Source organism: Crocuta crocuta, unplaced genomic scaffold (assembly GCF_008692635.1).
Source record: "Crocuta crocuta isolate KB4526 unplaced genomic scaffold, BGI_CrCroc_1.0 scaffold310, whole genome shotgun sequence".
In the NCBI taxonomy this organism is placed as follows: domain Eukaryota; kingdom Metazoa; phylum Chordata; class Mammalia; order Carnivora; family Hyaenidae; genus Crocuta; species Crocuta crocuta.
The window spans coordinates 672,892-690,015 of record NW_027532609.1 but is presented as its reverse complement, the minus strand read 5'-3'; the positions used below and the strand labels follow the sequence as shown (position 1 = coordinate 690,015).

The 17,124-nt window shown below is 38.4% G+C and overlaps 1 protein-coding gene across 2 annotated transcripts in view; it reads left to right on the top strand.

Moving 5' to 3' along the window:
• The window catches only part of SCAPER (S-phase cyclin A associated protein in the ER), a 488,585-nt gene that overhangs the window by 352,480 nt on the left and 118,981 nt on the right, over positions 1-17,124 (top strand). For both annotated transcript variants that reach the window (XM_077780475.1, XM_077780477.1), the window contains exon 25: positions 13,710-13,833. In XM_077780475.1, coding sequence (XP_077636601.1) covers positions 13,710-13,833 — 124 coding nt within the window. The remainder of the gene's footprint in view (positions 1-13,709; positions 13,834-17,124) is intronic.

Here is a 17,124-nt window from a genome sequence, read left to right as displayed (position 1 = left end):
TGCTCTCTCTCTCTCTCTCTCTCCCCCCCCCCACCCCATTAAGAAATGCAACACTTCATTCTAGAGGGGGTTGTTGTTTTACCAAAATTGCATTGGTAGATGTTTGATTCATGTTTTCTAATACAATTAGCAGTTCTGAAACTTTATTCATAGTCCAGTCCACATTAAGGCATTTGCTTTCTATGTAGAAACCTCTCAAGTAATAATTTGTCAAATACTTTTGGTTACCTATCTACTTAAGAAAATCTTTAACTGGACTATCATTGTTAAATCATTCTGAGGACATTACTCACATCTTACCTGAGGCTCTCACTGGCTTGCCATTTTCTTTTCACTATTACCTTCTCCTGGGAATTATTTTCATCAAGCCTAGCTATTGACTCAAAGATCAGGTTAATTGCCTTATTGAAAATCCAAGTGCATATAAATAGTTCTCCACATTGACATTGAGTTAAGGTAAATAGAAATCTCTCACCTTTTCAAATTGATGGATTCTAACAAAGATGGTTATAAAGTTAATTTCTATTAAGTGAATCTAATTTTCTTATTAATTTCCTTCATAACATCAACAATGAATTTCTATGGGCAAAGTTTCAATGCATTAAATAATGGATGGAGAGCATGTAGCCAAGTCATTTGGTGTTCTAGACAGTGTAACACAGCAGTCATATTGAAAACATACTTCACTTTCAGAACCATGAATAATGTAGCACTTTCCTAACTTTGTAACTCTCTTTTCTCATCACCTTCTGGGACTTGAATTCTTGAAAACTACCTACAGAGGATGAAGATTATATCATATTTTACAAGTACATACCATAGTCTAACACATAATGTATGTTAGGCTAAAATTTACTTCTGTAAACATACTCACTTTTCCAGTTGGCTACCTCTGGAGCTCAAGCCAGAAATATCTGTATTTAGAATTAGAGAAAAGGGAATATAATGCACTAATGGATTAAACTTAACTGGGATTCTGTGTCGGAGCATTAGGGTTCAAATGCCAGCTTTGCCAGTATTTGATGTGAGACCTGTCTCATAAGACTGTATTGGCCATAGTATTTTACAGCTGGAAAATAGGGGAAGGATTCCTGTTTCACAGGGTTGTTGTAAAGATGAAATGTACAATATGTATAAAGGGGCTTTGTGAATTGTCATTCTCTAGCATGGGACGCCAATGGCATTTAGGGCAGAATGCAGGATTGTCCCGCACACTGCAAGGTGTGTGACATCCTTTGACCCATTAAATAACATTAAACAACCATTGGATACCTGTCTTCCCATTGTTTTGACAACCAAATCTGTCATTACACATTTCTACCTTTTACCTACAGGATTAATACAGTCCTGATTGTGAACTACGTGGCAATCGAGTTGTGGAAATAAATAGAACATTGTCCATATCCTCAGGAAGCTCACTTGTTAAGGGGTGAGCTAATCAGGGAAAGATGTAATTTAGTACAGTGGGCTAAGTAAAACTATAGAAGTATGCACCAAGTACAGAAATAGCACAGAGGGTGGAGCAGTTAACTGCCAGAGGAGGACACAGAGTCTCGCCTGAAGGTTATAACATCCAAACTGGGTTTTAAAAGAAAATATTCAGAGTTTGCCAAATCAACAAATCCTCCCCAGTTAGCAGGGAGCACAGAATGTGCAGGATCATGGAGGCCTGAAATAATAGGGTGTGCTTAGGGAACTGTACACGTTAGAACAGTAAAAGAGATATTTAGGTATGAATGAATTGGGCAAATGACTGTTCAGGGAAAAGTAAAAGAGGGCAGAAGGAGTCCTATCAGTTTTATTCACTCGTCTATTATTGTTGCTACTATCTTAATTTAAGCCCTATTGCCCATACTGTTATTACCAAACACAAAGAGGAATTCAGTCATTTAACACACTTTTATTGCCATGGACCTGGCGCTTTGTTTATCATGGTGGGTAGAAGATATGCGAGAGAACCTTTGCGAAGGAGTGCTCGAACCCCTGCAAGGCACTTGGCATCTTCAGAAGTACAAGAGCAAAAAATGGGAAAGATAAACAAAAACCACTTATAACTGTTAATAAGACAAAATGTCTAGGGAATCTCTAGCAATGAAGTTGAAAAAAGAAATAGAACATTTCATTATTACCTTAAATATCCTTTTCAGAACTTAAATCAGGTGGCACATAGGACTAAATTTATCATAGTATTTACTCCCATTATTACCTGTTCTACATGTTATGGAGTTAGAAACCATGTGCCACCTCATGTGCCACTGTGTCATAGCCCTCAGTAAATGTTAATAAAATGGTACTTGCCAGTGTGGGTGAAATCTGAAATACAGCCCACTGTTTGTAACAATTCCTCTTTTCTAAGCAGGATTGTTTGAATATAATTCTAAATATCTGTTTTTAGATCCAGGCTTACTAAAAGTGCATAACTTTCCCTGAGACAATAAAAGCAAAAAATTATTTTGCAAGCCAATCAGCCATAGTGATTGGTAAATAGTCTTCTCCATTTGACATATTAAGGTATTTTGTTTGTGTCTCAAAAGGCTGCACAGAGATGGTTACAGTTGACAGCTGTTGTACCACTAATAAGATTAAAGTAAAGAAATTAGTTTTGTCGACTTTAATCTGCTGTTTAACACTGCAAACCACCTGGGGTCTTCTCCAGGGTCTGCATGTTTAATTGTGAATTTGAAATTACATAACCAGATCCTACTTACAAACGTATCTAAAGATTCACTAATGGTAACTGTCTTGTTACTAGACCAGTCAGAGTCTAGCACTAGACTTTTTAATGTTTTAATTTGGCAGTCACCCTGCATTTTTAAATGTATTATCCTAATCTTTGAAACATAACACCTTCTCAGTGGGAGGTTAATATTCGGAAATGAAGAAAGTTTCATTAGGTTGGTGCTTAAGACATGGATGATTTTTCCATTAGTTTGGTGCTTAAGACATGGATGATTTTTCTATCTAAGATTAGAATGATCTCTGTGGAATAATTAAATTGCCAATTCTAATTGTACCAAATTGACCAATTAAAAAAAAAAAAACCCTGAGATCATACATCTAGTTGAAGATTTCTTACTCCTTTCTTTGCGCACCATGATTATTAGGAAAATAGTTTACTTTAAAAATTAATTTTTGTGTTATTAAAATGTTAGGTTGTAGAGGAGTGCCTGGGTGGCTCAGTTGGTTAAGCATCCAATTTCAGCTTAGGTCATGATCTCACGGTTCGTGGATTTGAGCCCCGCATGGGGCTCTGTGCTGACATCTCAGAGCCTGGAGCCTGCTTCAGATTGTGTCTCCCTCTCTCTCTGCCCCACCCTCACTCATGCTCTGTCTCTTTCTGTCTCTCAAAAATAAACAAACATTTTTAAAAAGTTATGTTGTAGAATGTGACATGCAATGCAATTATCCTTTGTGATTATTACATTAAGTTTTAATGCAACTGGAAGCATAGGGAACATATAATTTATATCCCCACAGTGAAGGTCATTTGATCAGGCAGTATTATTAGCATTCCTTGTAGACCCCCCCATCTTGATCTGAGATTTATTGTTCCTGAATGGCTCCCCCACTTGCCCCGCTCACCCCAAGTGTTCTGACATGAGACAAATGAATCAGGAACAAGAAAGGCTGTGTGAGTTTAGACTGGTCTTCACAGTGCCATTGGAAAAAAATTTCCCTTCACCCACAGCTCATGCTGATCCAAATGCCCCATTATCTGCTGCAAAAAAAAAAAAAAGCCTTCCCAAATTTTAACACAAGTTCACCTTTTCTGTGGTCACAAAAATGTCAGAACAGAATAATCCATGGGTACATTGGGCATCATAGTCAGAAGTAGAGTTCAGTTTGCCTCCCTGCTGCCTCCAGGATCAGCACCTTGAAGAAGTTGGTGGGCACTGCTCCATGGTTCTTGCTGATTACCCAGTACTACTTCACATAGGGCTTTCTGTCAGCCTCCATCCTGCAGGCAAACCGGTACACATGACCTTTCAGGGCTCCCAGGGAGTCTGGCCAGACCCAAGGCCATCACCTTCAGGAAGGCTTCCCTGACTTGACCTCCAACTTGTGTCAATCTACAGGACTGCCTCTCGGCATGAAACTTCTGTGCTTTTCATGGCTTCCCTAGGAGGCTGGAAGCTCCCTACAGGGTAGAGACTGGATTTTACCCTGTTTTCCCCATGCCCATCACAGGATCAGGCAGAATGGGTGGTGGCACTAAATACCACTGAAAGGAAAAAACATTAGGAAGGAGAGTATGTTAGGAAATGACTATAGTGTAGCCAATAATCTGATAGTATAGCTAATACAACCTCATTGGAGGTGAGTATGGCATATGCCAAAATATGTTTTAACTGTCTTTAATATTAGTGGTGGTACTATTAATTTTGTTTTTCTGAAACTGTTGTGTGTTGTAGTATAAAGCAAGTGAGTAATTATCAGTATTCTAATTCTGCCATCTTTGGTGCCTTTGAGGGCCAGGATTCTCAGTGTCAAAGAAAGAATAGAGAGCTATTGTATAGAAGAGTTTTTAAGGGGAAAAAAATCCCTTAGTCCTGAATTTGAATCTGAAATATCATTATGCATTCATGAGGTATTTTATCTTTAAGTAGATGGCATGGTTCCTACCTCTACTCATTCTAATGAGTGTTTAAAAAATAGAATAGTGGAAAATGTGGTTAATTAGAGTGTTAATAGATTCCACAGCTGTATATTCTTGTATATTCTACTTGAAGCAAGGAAAGCGGTTGTCCCTTCATCAGACATATCTGTGCTCAGCCAACTCAGTCCTGCACACATCCTCCAAAGAGGATGAATCAGGCCAGGATCTTGCCCAGAAGTAATTTAGAGTAGCCCTATAACAGAATAGCGTGCTCAGTGGTTCAGCGGGAGTCTCAGTTTTCAGCCTCAAGAATTGGCACCGGCAGCTCAGATGGCCACAGCTGTAGGGCCAGGCCTAGGTCGCAGGCTTCATCCTGGGGGCGGCCACTCACTGCTGGGTCCACTTAGGCTATTCGAATTCTAACTGCAACTGGATCTCCATAGTTTTAGATAACTCTTTTTTTTTTTTTTTATGTTTATTCATTTATTTTGAGAGAGAGAGCACATGCGGATGCTAGCAGGAAGAGGGGCAGAGAGAGAGAAGAGATAGCGCTGCAAGCGCAGAGCCCAATGCAGGGCTCAGTCCCACAAACTGGGAGGTCGTGACCTGAGCTGAAACCAAGAGTCAGACACTTAACTGTCTAAGTCTCCCAGCACCCCTCAGAAAATCCTTTTTATCTGAAGAAATTATTTAGAAATAAAGAAATTGGAGCTTTATAAATACAAAGCACAATTTGAGAATGACAGTTTTTATAAACTGTATACTATTTGTTAAATGCTTAATGCAAAACAAATATATTTTGTAAAATATATTCTAAGGCTCTAGTTTTCACATTCTTTTCTCCCTTCTCTAAGGAACTGGTATTAATTACTCCAGTTCTGTGTGTTCTGATTCAGTCTCAATAATCTTTGCTAAAACAAATTCTTTATCATTTGCTAACCATCCTCTGTGTTCTCCACACTTATCCACATCAGGCCAACCCTTTTCTTACATGAAGGTTGACAAAACTTCTGAGTTTCTCTTTGCAGCTCTGTGATGCAACTCTGGTATAGGCACAGAATTTTTGTTCTGCAGGAGCATGGAACTATAGGAGAATATAACTATGTATCGTTTATTAAATGCTAATACCAACCAAAGGAATTCGGGAAGTTATGTATACTGGGGCTGTTGTTTTAAAATGCCCATGGCAGTTATTTTTAAATGTCTGCCGTCTTCACACAGGTGTAAGACAGTGGATTTTGGTGAACAGTATTTTGTGAAAAGTCTTAATTACTGCTAACTGCAAAAGGATATAAAGTAAACTACGTACTTCCTAAGTTATATTATCACACCCTCTTAGACTACAACCACCTGGGGCTTTTCTATTTATTTCATAAAGTATAGGTACTAATCTTAATGTCTGAATTGTACTAGTGTTTTATTACTGTCCTTTTCATATGTAAATAGGTTTCTGTACTTATTGCCAAAATATCCAGTTTTGTGATGCCTTGTCTGTCCTCTGCTTTTCAGAGGCAACATTTGCAGTGAGAAGACTTATTGACACAAGATTCACTCATGTAGTCATGATCTTTGGGGGCACAAAGCCTTTACCTAAGCCAGCCACAGTGTACTTTTGACAGAATGGACAGTAAGATTTTAATGTCTTCTCAGAAGATACTTTTAAAATCTGGGGCCTTCTGTTTGATGTTAGAAAGTCCTTCTGGTCATTTGAGTTTTAAATGACAGGGAAAGCCTCCAGGCAGACCACCCAGGCTGGGTTCAAAGAAGTGATCTTTCTAAGACAGGTGCTTTTCAAATAGAGGTTGTCTTTCAAACAAGTTTTACTGAGTGGACAAGTTTTTCCTGACCCTGAGATTTTTGATCTTCCCCCTACCCCCCCGCCCCTGCCTTTTTTTCTCATCAGAAAGTAGTTTCTTTGTGGCAGTTTCTTAGGGGAGTTTTGTGAGCATAAGATTATATAGATGCACATTCCACACTTTACCAGTAAATGCTTTTTCTTAAAAGCAGAGAGCATTAGGACAAAGTCTTATACTTTGTGTTGTTATGGGTATGTTTATTGATGCCTTATGATATTCCATAAGTGATCTGAGACAAGTTATAGGAATTTGATTGAATGAAACAGAAAAATAGAAATTAAAACTTAAGGTTATAGGGACACCTGGGTGGCTCAGTCGATTGGGCATCCAACTTTGGCTCAGGTTCATGGGTTCAAGCCCTGCATCGGGCTCTGTGCTGACAGCTCAGAGGCTGGAGCCTCCTTCGGATTCTCTCTCTCTCTCCGCCCCTCCATCCCCTATCTCTCTCTCAAAAATGAATCAACATTAAAAAAATNCTCCAAAGCTTGTGAGGTAATGGCTGTGTAGGGAGAAAAAAACTCTTCGGTATCTATAGATTATGTCTAGAAGGATATGTAAACTAGTAACCTTGGTGATTTCTAAGGTGGGAACCGGAGTGGCTGAGGGATGTAAGTAAGAGCGCAGTGATTTTTACCTCTTATCCTTTTAGTGCATGTTGTACTGTGGTTGTCGTTCCTAGTCAGAAAGTTACCATGGTAAATTTTAATTTATCAAAGCTCAGTAGTGTTTACTGTACCCCATGGAAACACACCCTAAGGTCTCTGAAGAACCGCTCAGGGCTCTGAAAGGAGGGAACATAGTAGGGTCCCTGGGTTCCCCACTTCTGCTTCAGTCAGAACAACTGGTTTTATCATTTCTATGGTTTAAGCATCTGAATAAGATTGTGTAAGTTTTTGAGGCGCCTGGGTGGCTCAGGCGGTCAAGCATCCGACTTTAGCTCAGGTCAGATCTCACGGTTCGTGGATTCAAGCCCCACATGGGGCTCTGTGCTGACAGCTCAGAGCCTAAAGCCTGTTTCAGATTCTGTGTCTCCCTCTCTCTCTGCCCCTCCCCAACTCATGCTCTGTCTCTCTCTGTCTCAAAAATAAATAAACTATAAAAAATTTTTTAAAAAAGATTGCTTAAGCTTTTAATCTTCTGAGTAAGAAAGCATTCTGCTGCTTTTTTAAAAAACTGAAGACTGTTATTACAGGAGAATATTAAATGTCATTGAGAATATTCATTATGTATTTGTTAAATAGATATACGTTTATAAGAATTGGAAAAAGGGGGCCGCCTCAGTTGCTCAGTCTGTTGAGCATTCAGCTCTTGATTTCAGTTCAGGTCATGATCTCACAGTTTGTAGATTTGAGCCCCACATCAGACTCTGTGCTGACAGTGCAGAGCCTGCTTGGGATTCTCTCTCTCCCCCCTTTTCTCTCTCTGCCCCTCCCCCACTCACGCTGGCTCCCCTTTCAAAAATAAATAAATAAACTTTAAAAAAAAAAAGAATAGAAAAAAAGACCACAGGTACAAATACAAAATTATTGCTTGAGAGCGTTTTACTATTGCTTCATCCTTGTCTCTCTCAAATTTATTATAATTATTTTAAAAATTATTTTTATAGGGAGTGCCTGACTGGCTTAGTTAGTAGAACATGTGAGTCTTGATATCAGGGCTGTGAGTTTAAGCCCCACACTGGGCGTGGAGCCTATCTTAATAAAATAAATAAAAATTATTTTTTTCAAAATGCTTGTATGATTTAATTTTTTAATATAATTTATTGTCAAAATTGGCTTACATACAACACCCAGTGCTCATCCCAATAAGTGCCCTCCTCAATGCCCATCATCCATTTTCCCCTCTCCTCTACCCGCCACCCTGTCCACCCTCAGTTTGTTCTCTATATTTAAGAGTCTCTTGTGGTTTGCCTCCCTCTCTCTCTGTTTGTAATTATTTTACCCCTTTGTTTCCCCATGGCCTTCTGTTAAGTTTCTCAAGATCTACATATGAGTGAAAACATATATCTGTCCTTCTCTGACTGACTTATTTCACTCAGCATAATACCTTCCAGTTACACCCATGTTGTACAAATGGCATGATTTCATTCTTTCTCATTGCCAAGTAGTATTCCATTGTATATAAAAGCCACATCATCTTTATCCATTTGTCAGTTGCTGGACATTTAGACTATCTGTAATTTGCCTCTTGTTGAAAGTGCTACTAATAAACTTTGGGGTACATGTGCCCCTATGTACAGGATACACTTCTGTATCCCTTGGGTAAATTCCTAGTAGTGCTATTGCTGGGTCATAGGGTAGTTCTATTTTTAATTTTTTGAGGAACCTCCACACTGATTTCCAGAGCAGCTGTACCAGTTTGCATTCCCACCAACAGTGCAAAAGGGTTCCCATTTCTCCACATCCTCACCAGCATATGTAGTTCCCTAAGTTGTTCATTTTAGCCACTCTGACCAGTGTGAGGTGGTATCTCAGTGTGGCTCTGATTTATATTTCCCTGATGAGTGACATTGAGCATCTTTTCATGTTTCTATTGGCCATCTGGATGTCTTCTTTGGAAAAGTGTCTATTCATGTCTTCTGCCCAATTTCTTCACCGGATTATTTGGTTTTTTGGGTGTTGAGTTTGATAAGTTCTTTATAGATTTTGGATACTAACCCTTTATCCAGTATGTCATTTGCAAATATCTTTTCCCATTCTGTCCATTGCCTTTTAGTTTTGTTAATTGTTTCCTTTGCAGTGCAGAAGCTTTTAATCTTGATGAGGTCCCAATAGTTCATTTTTGCTTTTAGTTCCCTTGCCTTTGTAGATGTGTCAAGCAAGAAATTGCTGCAGCTGAGGTCAAAGAGGTTGTTACCTGCTTTCTTCTCTTCACATTTAGGTCTTTCATCCATTTTGAGTTTATTTTTGTGTATGGTGTAAGAAAGTGGTCTAGTTTCATTCTTCTACATGTTGCTTTCTAGTTCTCTCAGCACCATTTGCTAAAGAGACTATCTTTTTTCCATTGGATACTCTTTCCTGCTTTGTCAAAGATTAGTTGGCCATACATTTGTGGGTGCAATTCTGGGTTCTCTATTCTATTCCATTGGTCTATGTGTTTATTTTTGTGCCAGTACCACACTATTTTGATGATTACAGCTTTGTAGTAGAGGCTAAAGTCTGGGTCACAAAACAGCCCTCAATAAAATATAAAAGAACTGAGATCATACCATGCACACTTTCAGATCACAATGCTATGAAACTTGAAATCAACCACAGGAAGAAGTTTGGAAAACCTTCAAATGCATGAAGGTTAAAGAACATCTTACTAAAGAACAAATGGATCAACCAGGCAACTGAAGAAGAAATTAAAAAATATATGGAAACAAATGAAAATGAAAACACAATAATCCAAACCCTTTGGGATGCAGCAAAGATAGTACTAAGAGGAATATACATTGCAATCCAGGTCTATGTCAAGAAACAAGAAAAATCCCAAATACAAAATCTAACAGCACACCTAAAGGACCTGGAGGCAGAACAACAAAGAAACCCCAAACCCAGCAGAAGAACAGAAATAATAAAGATTAGAGCAGAAATAAACAATATAGAATCCAAAGAAAACCAGTCGAACAGATCAGTGAAACGAAAAGTTGGTTATTTGAAAAATAAACAAAGTTGATAAACCCCTAGGCAGGCTTCTCAAAAAGAGAGAGGACCCAATAGGTAAAATCACAAATTAAAATTGATTGATCATAACCAGTCCCTCAGAAATATAAGCAGTTATCAGAGAATACTATGAAAAAGTATATGCCAACACATTGGACAACCTGAAAGAAATGGACAAATTCCTAAACATCCACACATTACTAAAATTCAAATGGGAAGAAATAGAAAATTTGAACAGACCCATAACTAGTGAAGAAATTGTATCAGTTATCAAAAATCTTCCAACAAATAAGAGTCTTAGACCAGATGGGTTCCATGGGGAATTCTACCAGACATTTAAAGCAGAGTTAATACCTACTCTTCTCAAGCTGTTCCAAAAAATAGAAATGGAAGGAAAACTTCTGGACTCATTCTATGAAGTCAGCATTACCTTGATTTCCAAACCAGACAGAGACCCCACTAAAAGGGAGAATTACAGGCCAATATCCCTGATGAAACTGGATACAGAAATTCTCAACAAGATACTAGCAAATTGAATTCAACAGCATATAACAAGAATTATTCACCATGATCAAGTGGAATTCATTCCTAAACTACAAGTCTGGTTCAATATTCACAGATCAATCAGTGTGATACATCACATTAAGAAAAGAAAGGATAAGAACCTATAATCCTGTCAACAGATGCAGAGAAAGCATTTGACAAAATACATCATCCTTTCTTAATAAAAACCCTCAAGAAAGTCGGGATAGAAGGAACTTATTTAAACATCATAAAAGCCATTTATGAAAAGCCCACACCTAATATCCTCAATGGGGAAAAGCTGAGAGCTTTCCCCCTGAGATCAGGAACAGGGATGTCCACTCTCACCACTGTTAAACATAGTGTTGGAAGTCCTAGCCTCAGCAATCAGACAACAAAATGAAATAAGAGGCATCAGAATTGGCAAAGAAGAAGTCAGACTTTCACTTTCTGCAGATGCCATGATACTCTACATGGAAAACCCAAAAGACTCCATCAGAAGACTGCTAGAAGTGATACCTAAATTCAGCAAAGTTGCAGGTACAAAGTCAATGTACAGAAATCGGTTGCATTTTTATACACCAATAATGAAGCAACAGAAGGAGAAATAAAGGAACTGATCTCATTTACAATTGCACCAAGAACCATAAAATACCTAGGAATAAACTTAATCAAAGGTACAAGATCTGCTTGCTGAAAACTATAGAAAACTTACAAAGGAAATTGAAAAAGACACAAGAAAAGGAAAAACACTCCATGCTCATGGATTGGAAGAATAAATATTGTTACAATGTCAGTACTACCCAATCTACATATTCGATGCAATCCCAATCAAAATTGCACCAGCATTCTTCTCAAAGCTAGAACAAACAATCCTAAAATTTGTATGGAACCATAAAAGACCTTGAATCGCCAAAGGAGTATTGAAGAAGAAAACCAAAGCAGGAGGCATCACAACCCAAATAAAAGTTATTTTTATAATTCTAACTACAAGTTATTTTTTAATTAAAAAGAAAAGCAGTATTTTGCAAAATCCAGATATTTAATCTGATAAATGAAATGCTAATTTGCATTTGTGAAGGAATGCTAATTTGCATTTGTGAAGGACTTCCTAAATAGAGCCTGCAAACAAATGGGTTTCATATGGACCAACATTTTCTGTACAACCTCAGGGATTTAATGAGGTTAGAAAGAAATGAGCCTCCTCCTGGTGCCCTTCAGCCTGGAATCCTTTCAGGTTCATGCCAGTATACCATGATGACATTTGGGAAACAGTGTGCTTCATGATTCTGGAAATAATAGCTTTTATTTTCTTTAATTTTTTTTTAATGTTTTTTATTTATTTCAGAGAGAAAGGGAGATAGAGAATCTGAAGCAGCCTCCAGGCTCTGAGCTAGCTGTCAGCACAGAGCCCAACATGGGGCTCAAACCCACAGACCCTGTGATCATGACCTAAGCCGAAGTCAGACGCTTAACCAACTGAGCCACCCAGGCGCCTCAGGAAATAATACCTTTTATAGCAAGCTTTGATTTGAATCAATTTATTAACATTTCATTTGTGCCGTATTCAAAACAAGAATAAGATTAATAACCCTAATAAAGTCTATCACTTATTTTTAACCTTGTGCCAAGCACTTTCCTAAGTACTTTACATCTATTATCTCATTTATCCTTCATGACACTCATGTGGAGTCTAGGTATTATTATCCTGGTTTTATAGGTGAGAAAATGGATGCTAACTAAGATGTACACATATTTTGAGGAAACTATAATTATAAAAAGCAAAGTCCAACTATATCAGATAATGGATAATTCAAGTGCAACAGGGGCTCTCTTCATAATTTCTTTCCCATATTAGAGACCTTTGCTGTTTTGTTCACCTAGCAGTGCCTGGAAGAACTCACAGGGTGGTTCTTTGACCTGTGGTTCTCAACTTTAGATGCACATCAGAATTGTCCCATAGAGCTTTGGAAACATGCACATGTCTAGAACTCACCCAACTAGCATCTCCAGGGGAGGAGCTCGGCAAGTATTTATTTTTAAAGATGTACAGGTGATTCCAGTGCTCAAACTATACAGCCCCTATTCTAGAGCAGTGCGGACGTGCAGGTACATCTGAATTACCAGCAGAATTGGTTACAGTATGCATGGCTAGAGTCCATCCCCAGAGTTTCTGTTTAGTAGGTCTGGGGTGGGGCCTGAGAATTTGCATTTCTAAGAAGTTCCCAGGTGATATTGATGCTTCTGGTCCTGTAGGATTTATTGTCCTACACGGTTGGTTGCAAGGGACTAAATCAAAACATTTATATGTAGGATTTAAACAGGAGGTTGTCAGTCAGGCCAGCATCCACATTGATCACTCGGGCAGTGCAGGTTTTAAACACAATCTTCAGAGCACCCAGAAGAGTACCCATTGAGTTTGTGGCTCCAAACGTTTCTTTGAACAGTGGCATATGAATCTGTTTTATTCCCTAAGAATACATTTCCTCTAATGTTAACTGATCCTAAGATCAGTTTCACCTTAGACTGCTGTGCTCTGGGTTCTCCTCTGCTGAGGCACTCTGGGCCCACGCAGGCCCCAAGCAGGCATGGTGCTCACTCCCCAGAACCCTGCCGCTCTTGTCTCAGAGGGAAAGCTGTAGTTTCTCCTTCTGTTTCTCCCTTCTTCCTTCATCTGCCTAGGACAAGGAGGTCTGGGAACAGGAGCTTTGACAGACCCTTTTTTTTTCTGGGCTTTATTCAAAAATGTCTAGGTCCCAAAATTCCTGGGTGATAGATATCTAATTTTAGATTATTAAGACATTATCAGATAAACTAGTAAATACGTTTCCATTATCTGCTGTACAACTAAGAAATCAGTAAGAGGTAATTATTAGACATTAACAAACACAGCCTTTGGATAAAAAATTATAAGCTTCTATATCTAGCTGATGGGCCTTGTACCTGATATTTGGCTAGTTGTTTTTTTTTTCCAGAGTGATTTCCATCCTGTGCCTGCTGTCTTTGTACCATTCATTTTATGTATTTTAAATTGTTTAGAGAAAAGCTGCTTAAGCTTTATAAATGGTGTTTCTCTCCTTCTATTAGGTCTCTCTGCAACGCAATCAATGTTTACAACCTCACCTGCAGTGACTGCTCAGAAAATTGCTCCGATGTTCTGTTTAGTAACAAGATTACCTTCTTAATGGACCTCCTGATACACCAGTTGACGGTATGTAATATTAGTGCTTTGAGTTAGAAGCAGTTAAGGTATGGGAAATATTCCCTGTGGAGAAAACAAAAAGAATTCAGCTTATTTACCCTCCAGATGAAAAACAGTGAAGATGATGGAGAAAGTAGAGACTGCCCTCTTAATTTGAAAATCTCATATTGGATTCTCCTAAATTCCAATATTTAATGGATAATATACTTGTAACACTTGCCAAGTTCACAAATTTACATGGTTGGACTGAAGCTTTAGAATCAGTTGGACTCAAAGCCAAACCTCTGAGCCCACAGGGATGAGTGCTGTAGAAGGGAAGAAAGCTTGGGAAAGCCTCAAAACCTCTCTTGCCAACTCAGTAAAGAGGGTCAGTTTTAAAAGGACTTTTTGATGGCCCTTGATACATATTTTTTGAAGCAAGAAACTCCTCTGTCAAAAAAGAGCAAACCTGTTATGCTTTTGAAATGGGAACAAGCAGCCAATTGTTGTTCACAGATGTAGAAAGAGGTAGTAAGTTCAGTATAATATCCAAAGGTTTAGGTCTGTCAACTGCAGCCTTCAGAATACAGCCCTGGGGCCAGAAGTTTCCTGGTGAAGTTTCTGAGTCCCTGAGGTATTGGCACAAAATCTCTCTCAAGCTGCAAGTTTACAACACAGGAGATTTACTTTTTAGAACTGATTTACTTTTTGCTCAGCACATAGTTCTAATACTTCTTCCTAAACTACATGCCTTTTGCTCTCTCCCCTCCTCCATCTGGTTAATTTCTGTACATTCTGTACATTCTTAACTGAAACATGATGGCACCTTCCTTATGAACTCCTCCCCAACCTGACTTTCCCAAAGTCCAGGTTAGGAATATTTTTTATGCTCCTAGGCATTACATCTTTCGTAGAACTGATCACATTGAACTGTAGTTAACTATTTACTTGTCCGTTTCCCCATTAGCCATAGAATCAACAAGGATAAGAGGCAACTTCCGACCCTCCCCAGGATCCTAACACAGCGATGACCCTTAGTAGCTTTAGTATATCATTGATTAATATGTGAGAGAACAAATGAATCCCTACATCTCAAGCTAAGAATCAGAAAGGGAATGATGTTTTTATAGGCAGGCATACTGACAATGAGAGGGAACAACAGTGAGAGAGAACGAAGGCACAGACCTAAAACTATTTACACAGTGCAGCAATGCTATTTATAGTGATGACTAAGGGTCATCACTTGAAGGGTAGAGTATATTTGGTATTATCTATAAAAGGAGGCATTAAAATATGGGTAAGACATTTTAGCACAAAATCCTACTCAAATAGTTGAAAGGCAGAGACAAGGAGAAAAGACTTAGCATTTGTTGCATGGCCTCATATACTAGACATTTTAATATATATTGCCTTGTTTAATTTTTTTAAACATAAAGTTAGTATTATTATCCCATTTTACCAGTATGGAAACTTGAGTCCCAGAGAGGTTGGCTTGCCCAAGACAACATAGATAGAAAGTCATGGAGCCAAGAGTCAAATCTAAGTCCCTCAAACCCAACTGAGAGACATTCCACACAATACCTAACTGCTACTTTTCAAAAGTGTCAATGTCATGAAAGACAAGGGAAGAGAGGAGAACTATCACAGATTGGAGGAGGCTAAGGAGATCTGACAAGTAACTGAAATGTGGGATCCTAGACCAGAAAAAAGACTTTAGTGGAAAAACTGGGAAATTCAAATAAAGTCTGTAGAATAGTTAATTTGATTGACTCAATGTTAATTTCCTGCTTTCAATAATTATAGTATGATTTTGTAAGATGTTAACAATAGGGGATACAAGGTGAAGGGAACTATACCATTTTTGAAACATTTCTGTTAGTTTAAAATGACTTTAAAATAAGTAAAAAAAAATTATAAAAGGGGGCACCTGGGTGGCTCAGTCAGTTGAGTGTCCGACTCTTGATCTCAGCTTGGGTATTAATCTCAGGATCATGAGTTTGGGCCCCTCACTGGGGTTCACACTGGGCATGGAGCCTACTTAAAACATGCTTCCCCACTGTTCCATGCTGTATCATCTGGAACAATTTATTCTGTGGAACTTCTATGTTGGTAATTGAAGAAAAGACATTAATGTATTTGATCAGAGCAAAGAACATCAGAGATGGCCTTTGAAATGTAAAGGGATGAAAAAGAAGACTTATAGACAGGATCTTCCATCTTAGCTCTTAAGTCCTTACCGTTCAGTCCTTTCTCTTCTTATTGAGAAATATCATATGAGGTAGTTTATTATTCTCTCACTTAATCAAGTGCCTACTATTTCCGAAGCACAGAATATAATCTGCACCATCCAGGAAATCCCAGGTTAGAAGTAGGAACAGATAGATAGATTGCATATAGTAAACAGTGTGATGACAGCATATACAGACTGCAGTGGGAGCACAGAAGAAGGTGTTTTGTCGCCAGGGACGTCACAAAGGAGGGACATTTGAGCTAGACCTTAGCTCCTCATTTACTAAGTGCCTACCATGTGCCAGGAGCTTGTAAGTAACTTGATCTTCTTCCTTGAATAATATACCCTTGCTTATGACGTCATGGTTTCTTGATACTCAGAAAAGCTTTTAATCTCCCAACCAGTGGATTTTACCATGTTCCGTGTTTATTTTGCTCAGTTCAGGACCATAGTCCTGGGACATTTGTTTGCCAAATACATTTTATTCCTCCTTTCCTTACATATGGCACTTCCTGATTTTTACAGATCCTGTAGGCTCCTTATTCTCTAGCTTTTAATTCCAATACAGCTGTGACTGAGTTTGTGACAGTTGGCAGAAGACATTGTGTTTTCTAATTTGGGGAGACGGGATGGAGATGGTTAGGGATGGTGATTTTACATTTCTTGAAATCACTTGAATACTTTTCCGTTTTTCTTGATAACTGGTTTTGATATCCATGTAACTAAAATATGGACACTAACTTGCAGTACCCATTAAGTAATGGAGAGAAAATAGTCATTAACACATTTTCCAGAAGATTGAGAAAGAAGTATAAAAGAAGCTAATTAAGTGAAGTCTAGTGAGATATATAAGACACCTAATAGTGAGGCACTTCAGCCTTTTGGTTCTTGAGCAAACTGAGGTGGTTTAGAAGAAAAAAAAATTTGGTCTAGCTGCTTAAAATTTGTTTTAGCACTCTTATATTTTATTTGAATTATGTGCAAAGCACTGTACAGATGCCAGGGTACGGAGGAAAGCTGGACACAGTTCCTTCACTCTAGAAGCCCACAGTCAAAGAAGAACTTGACATAAATACCAAAGAAAAGCTATG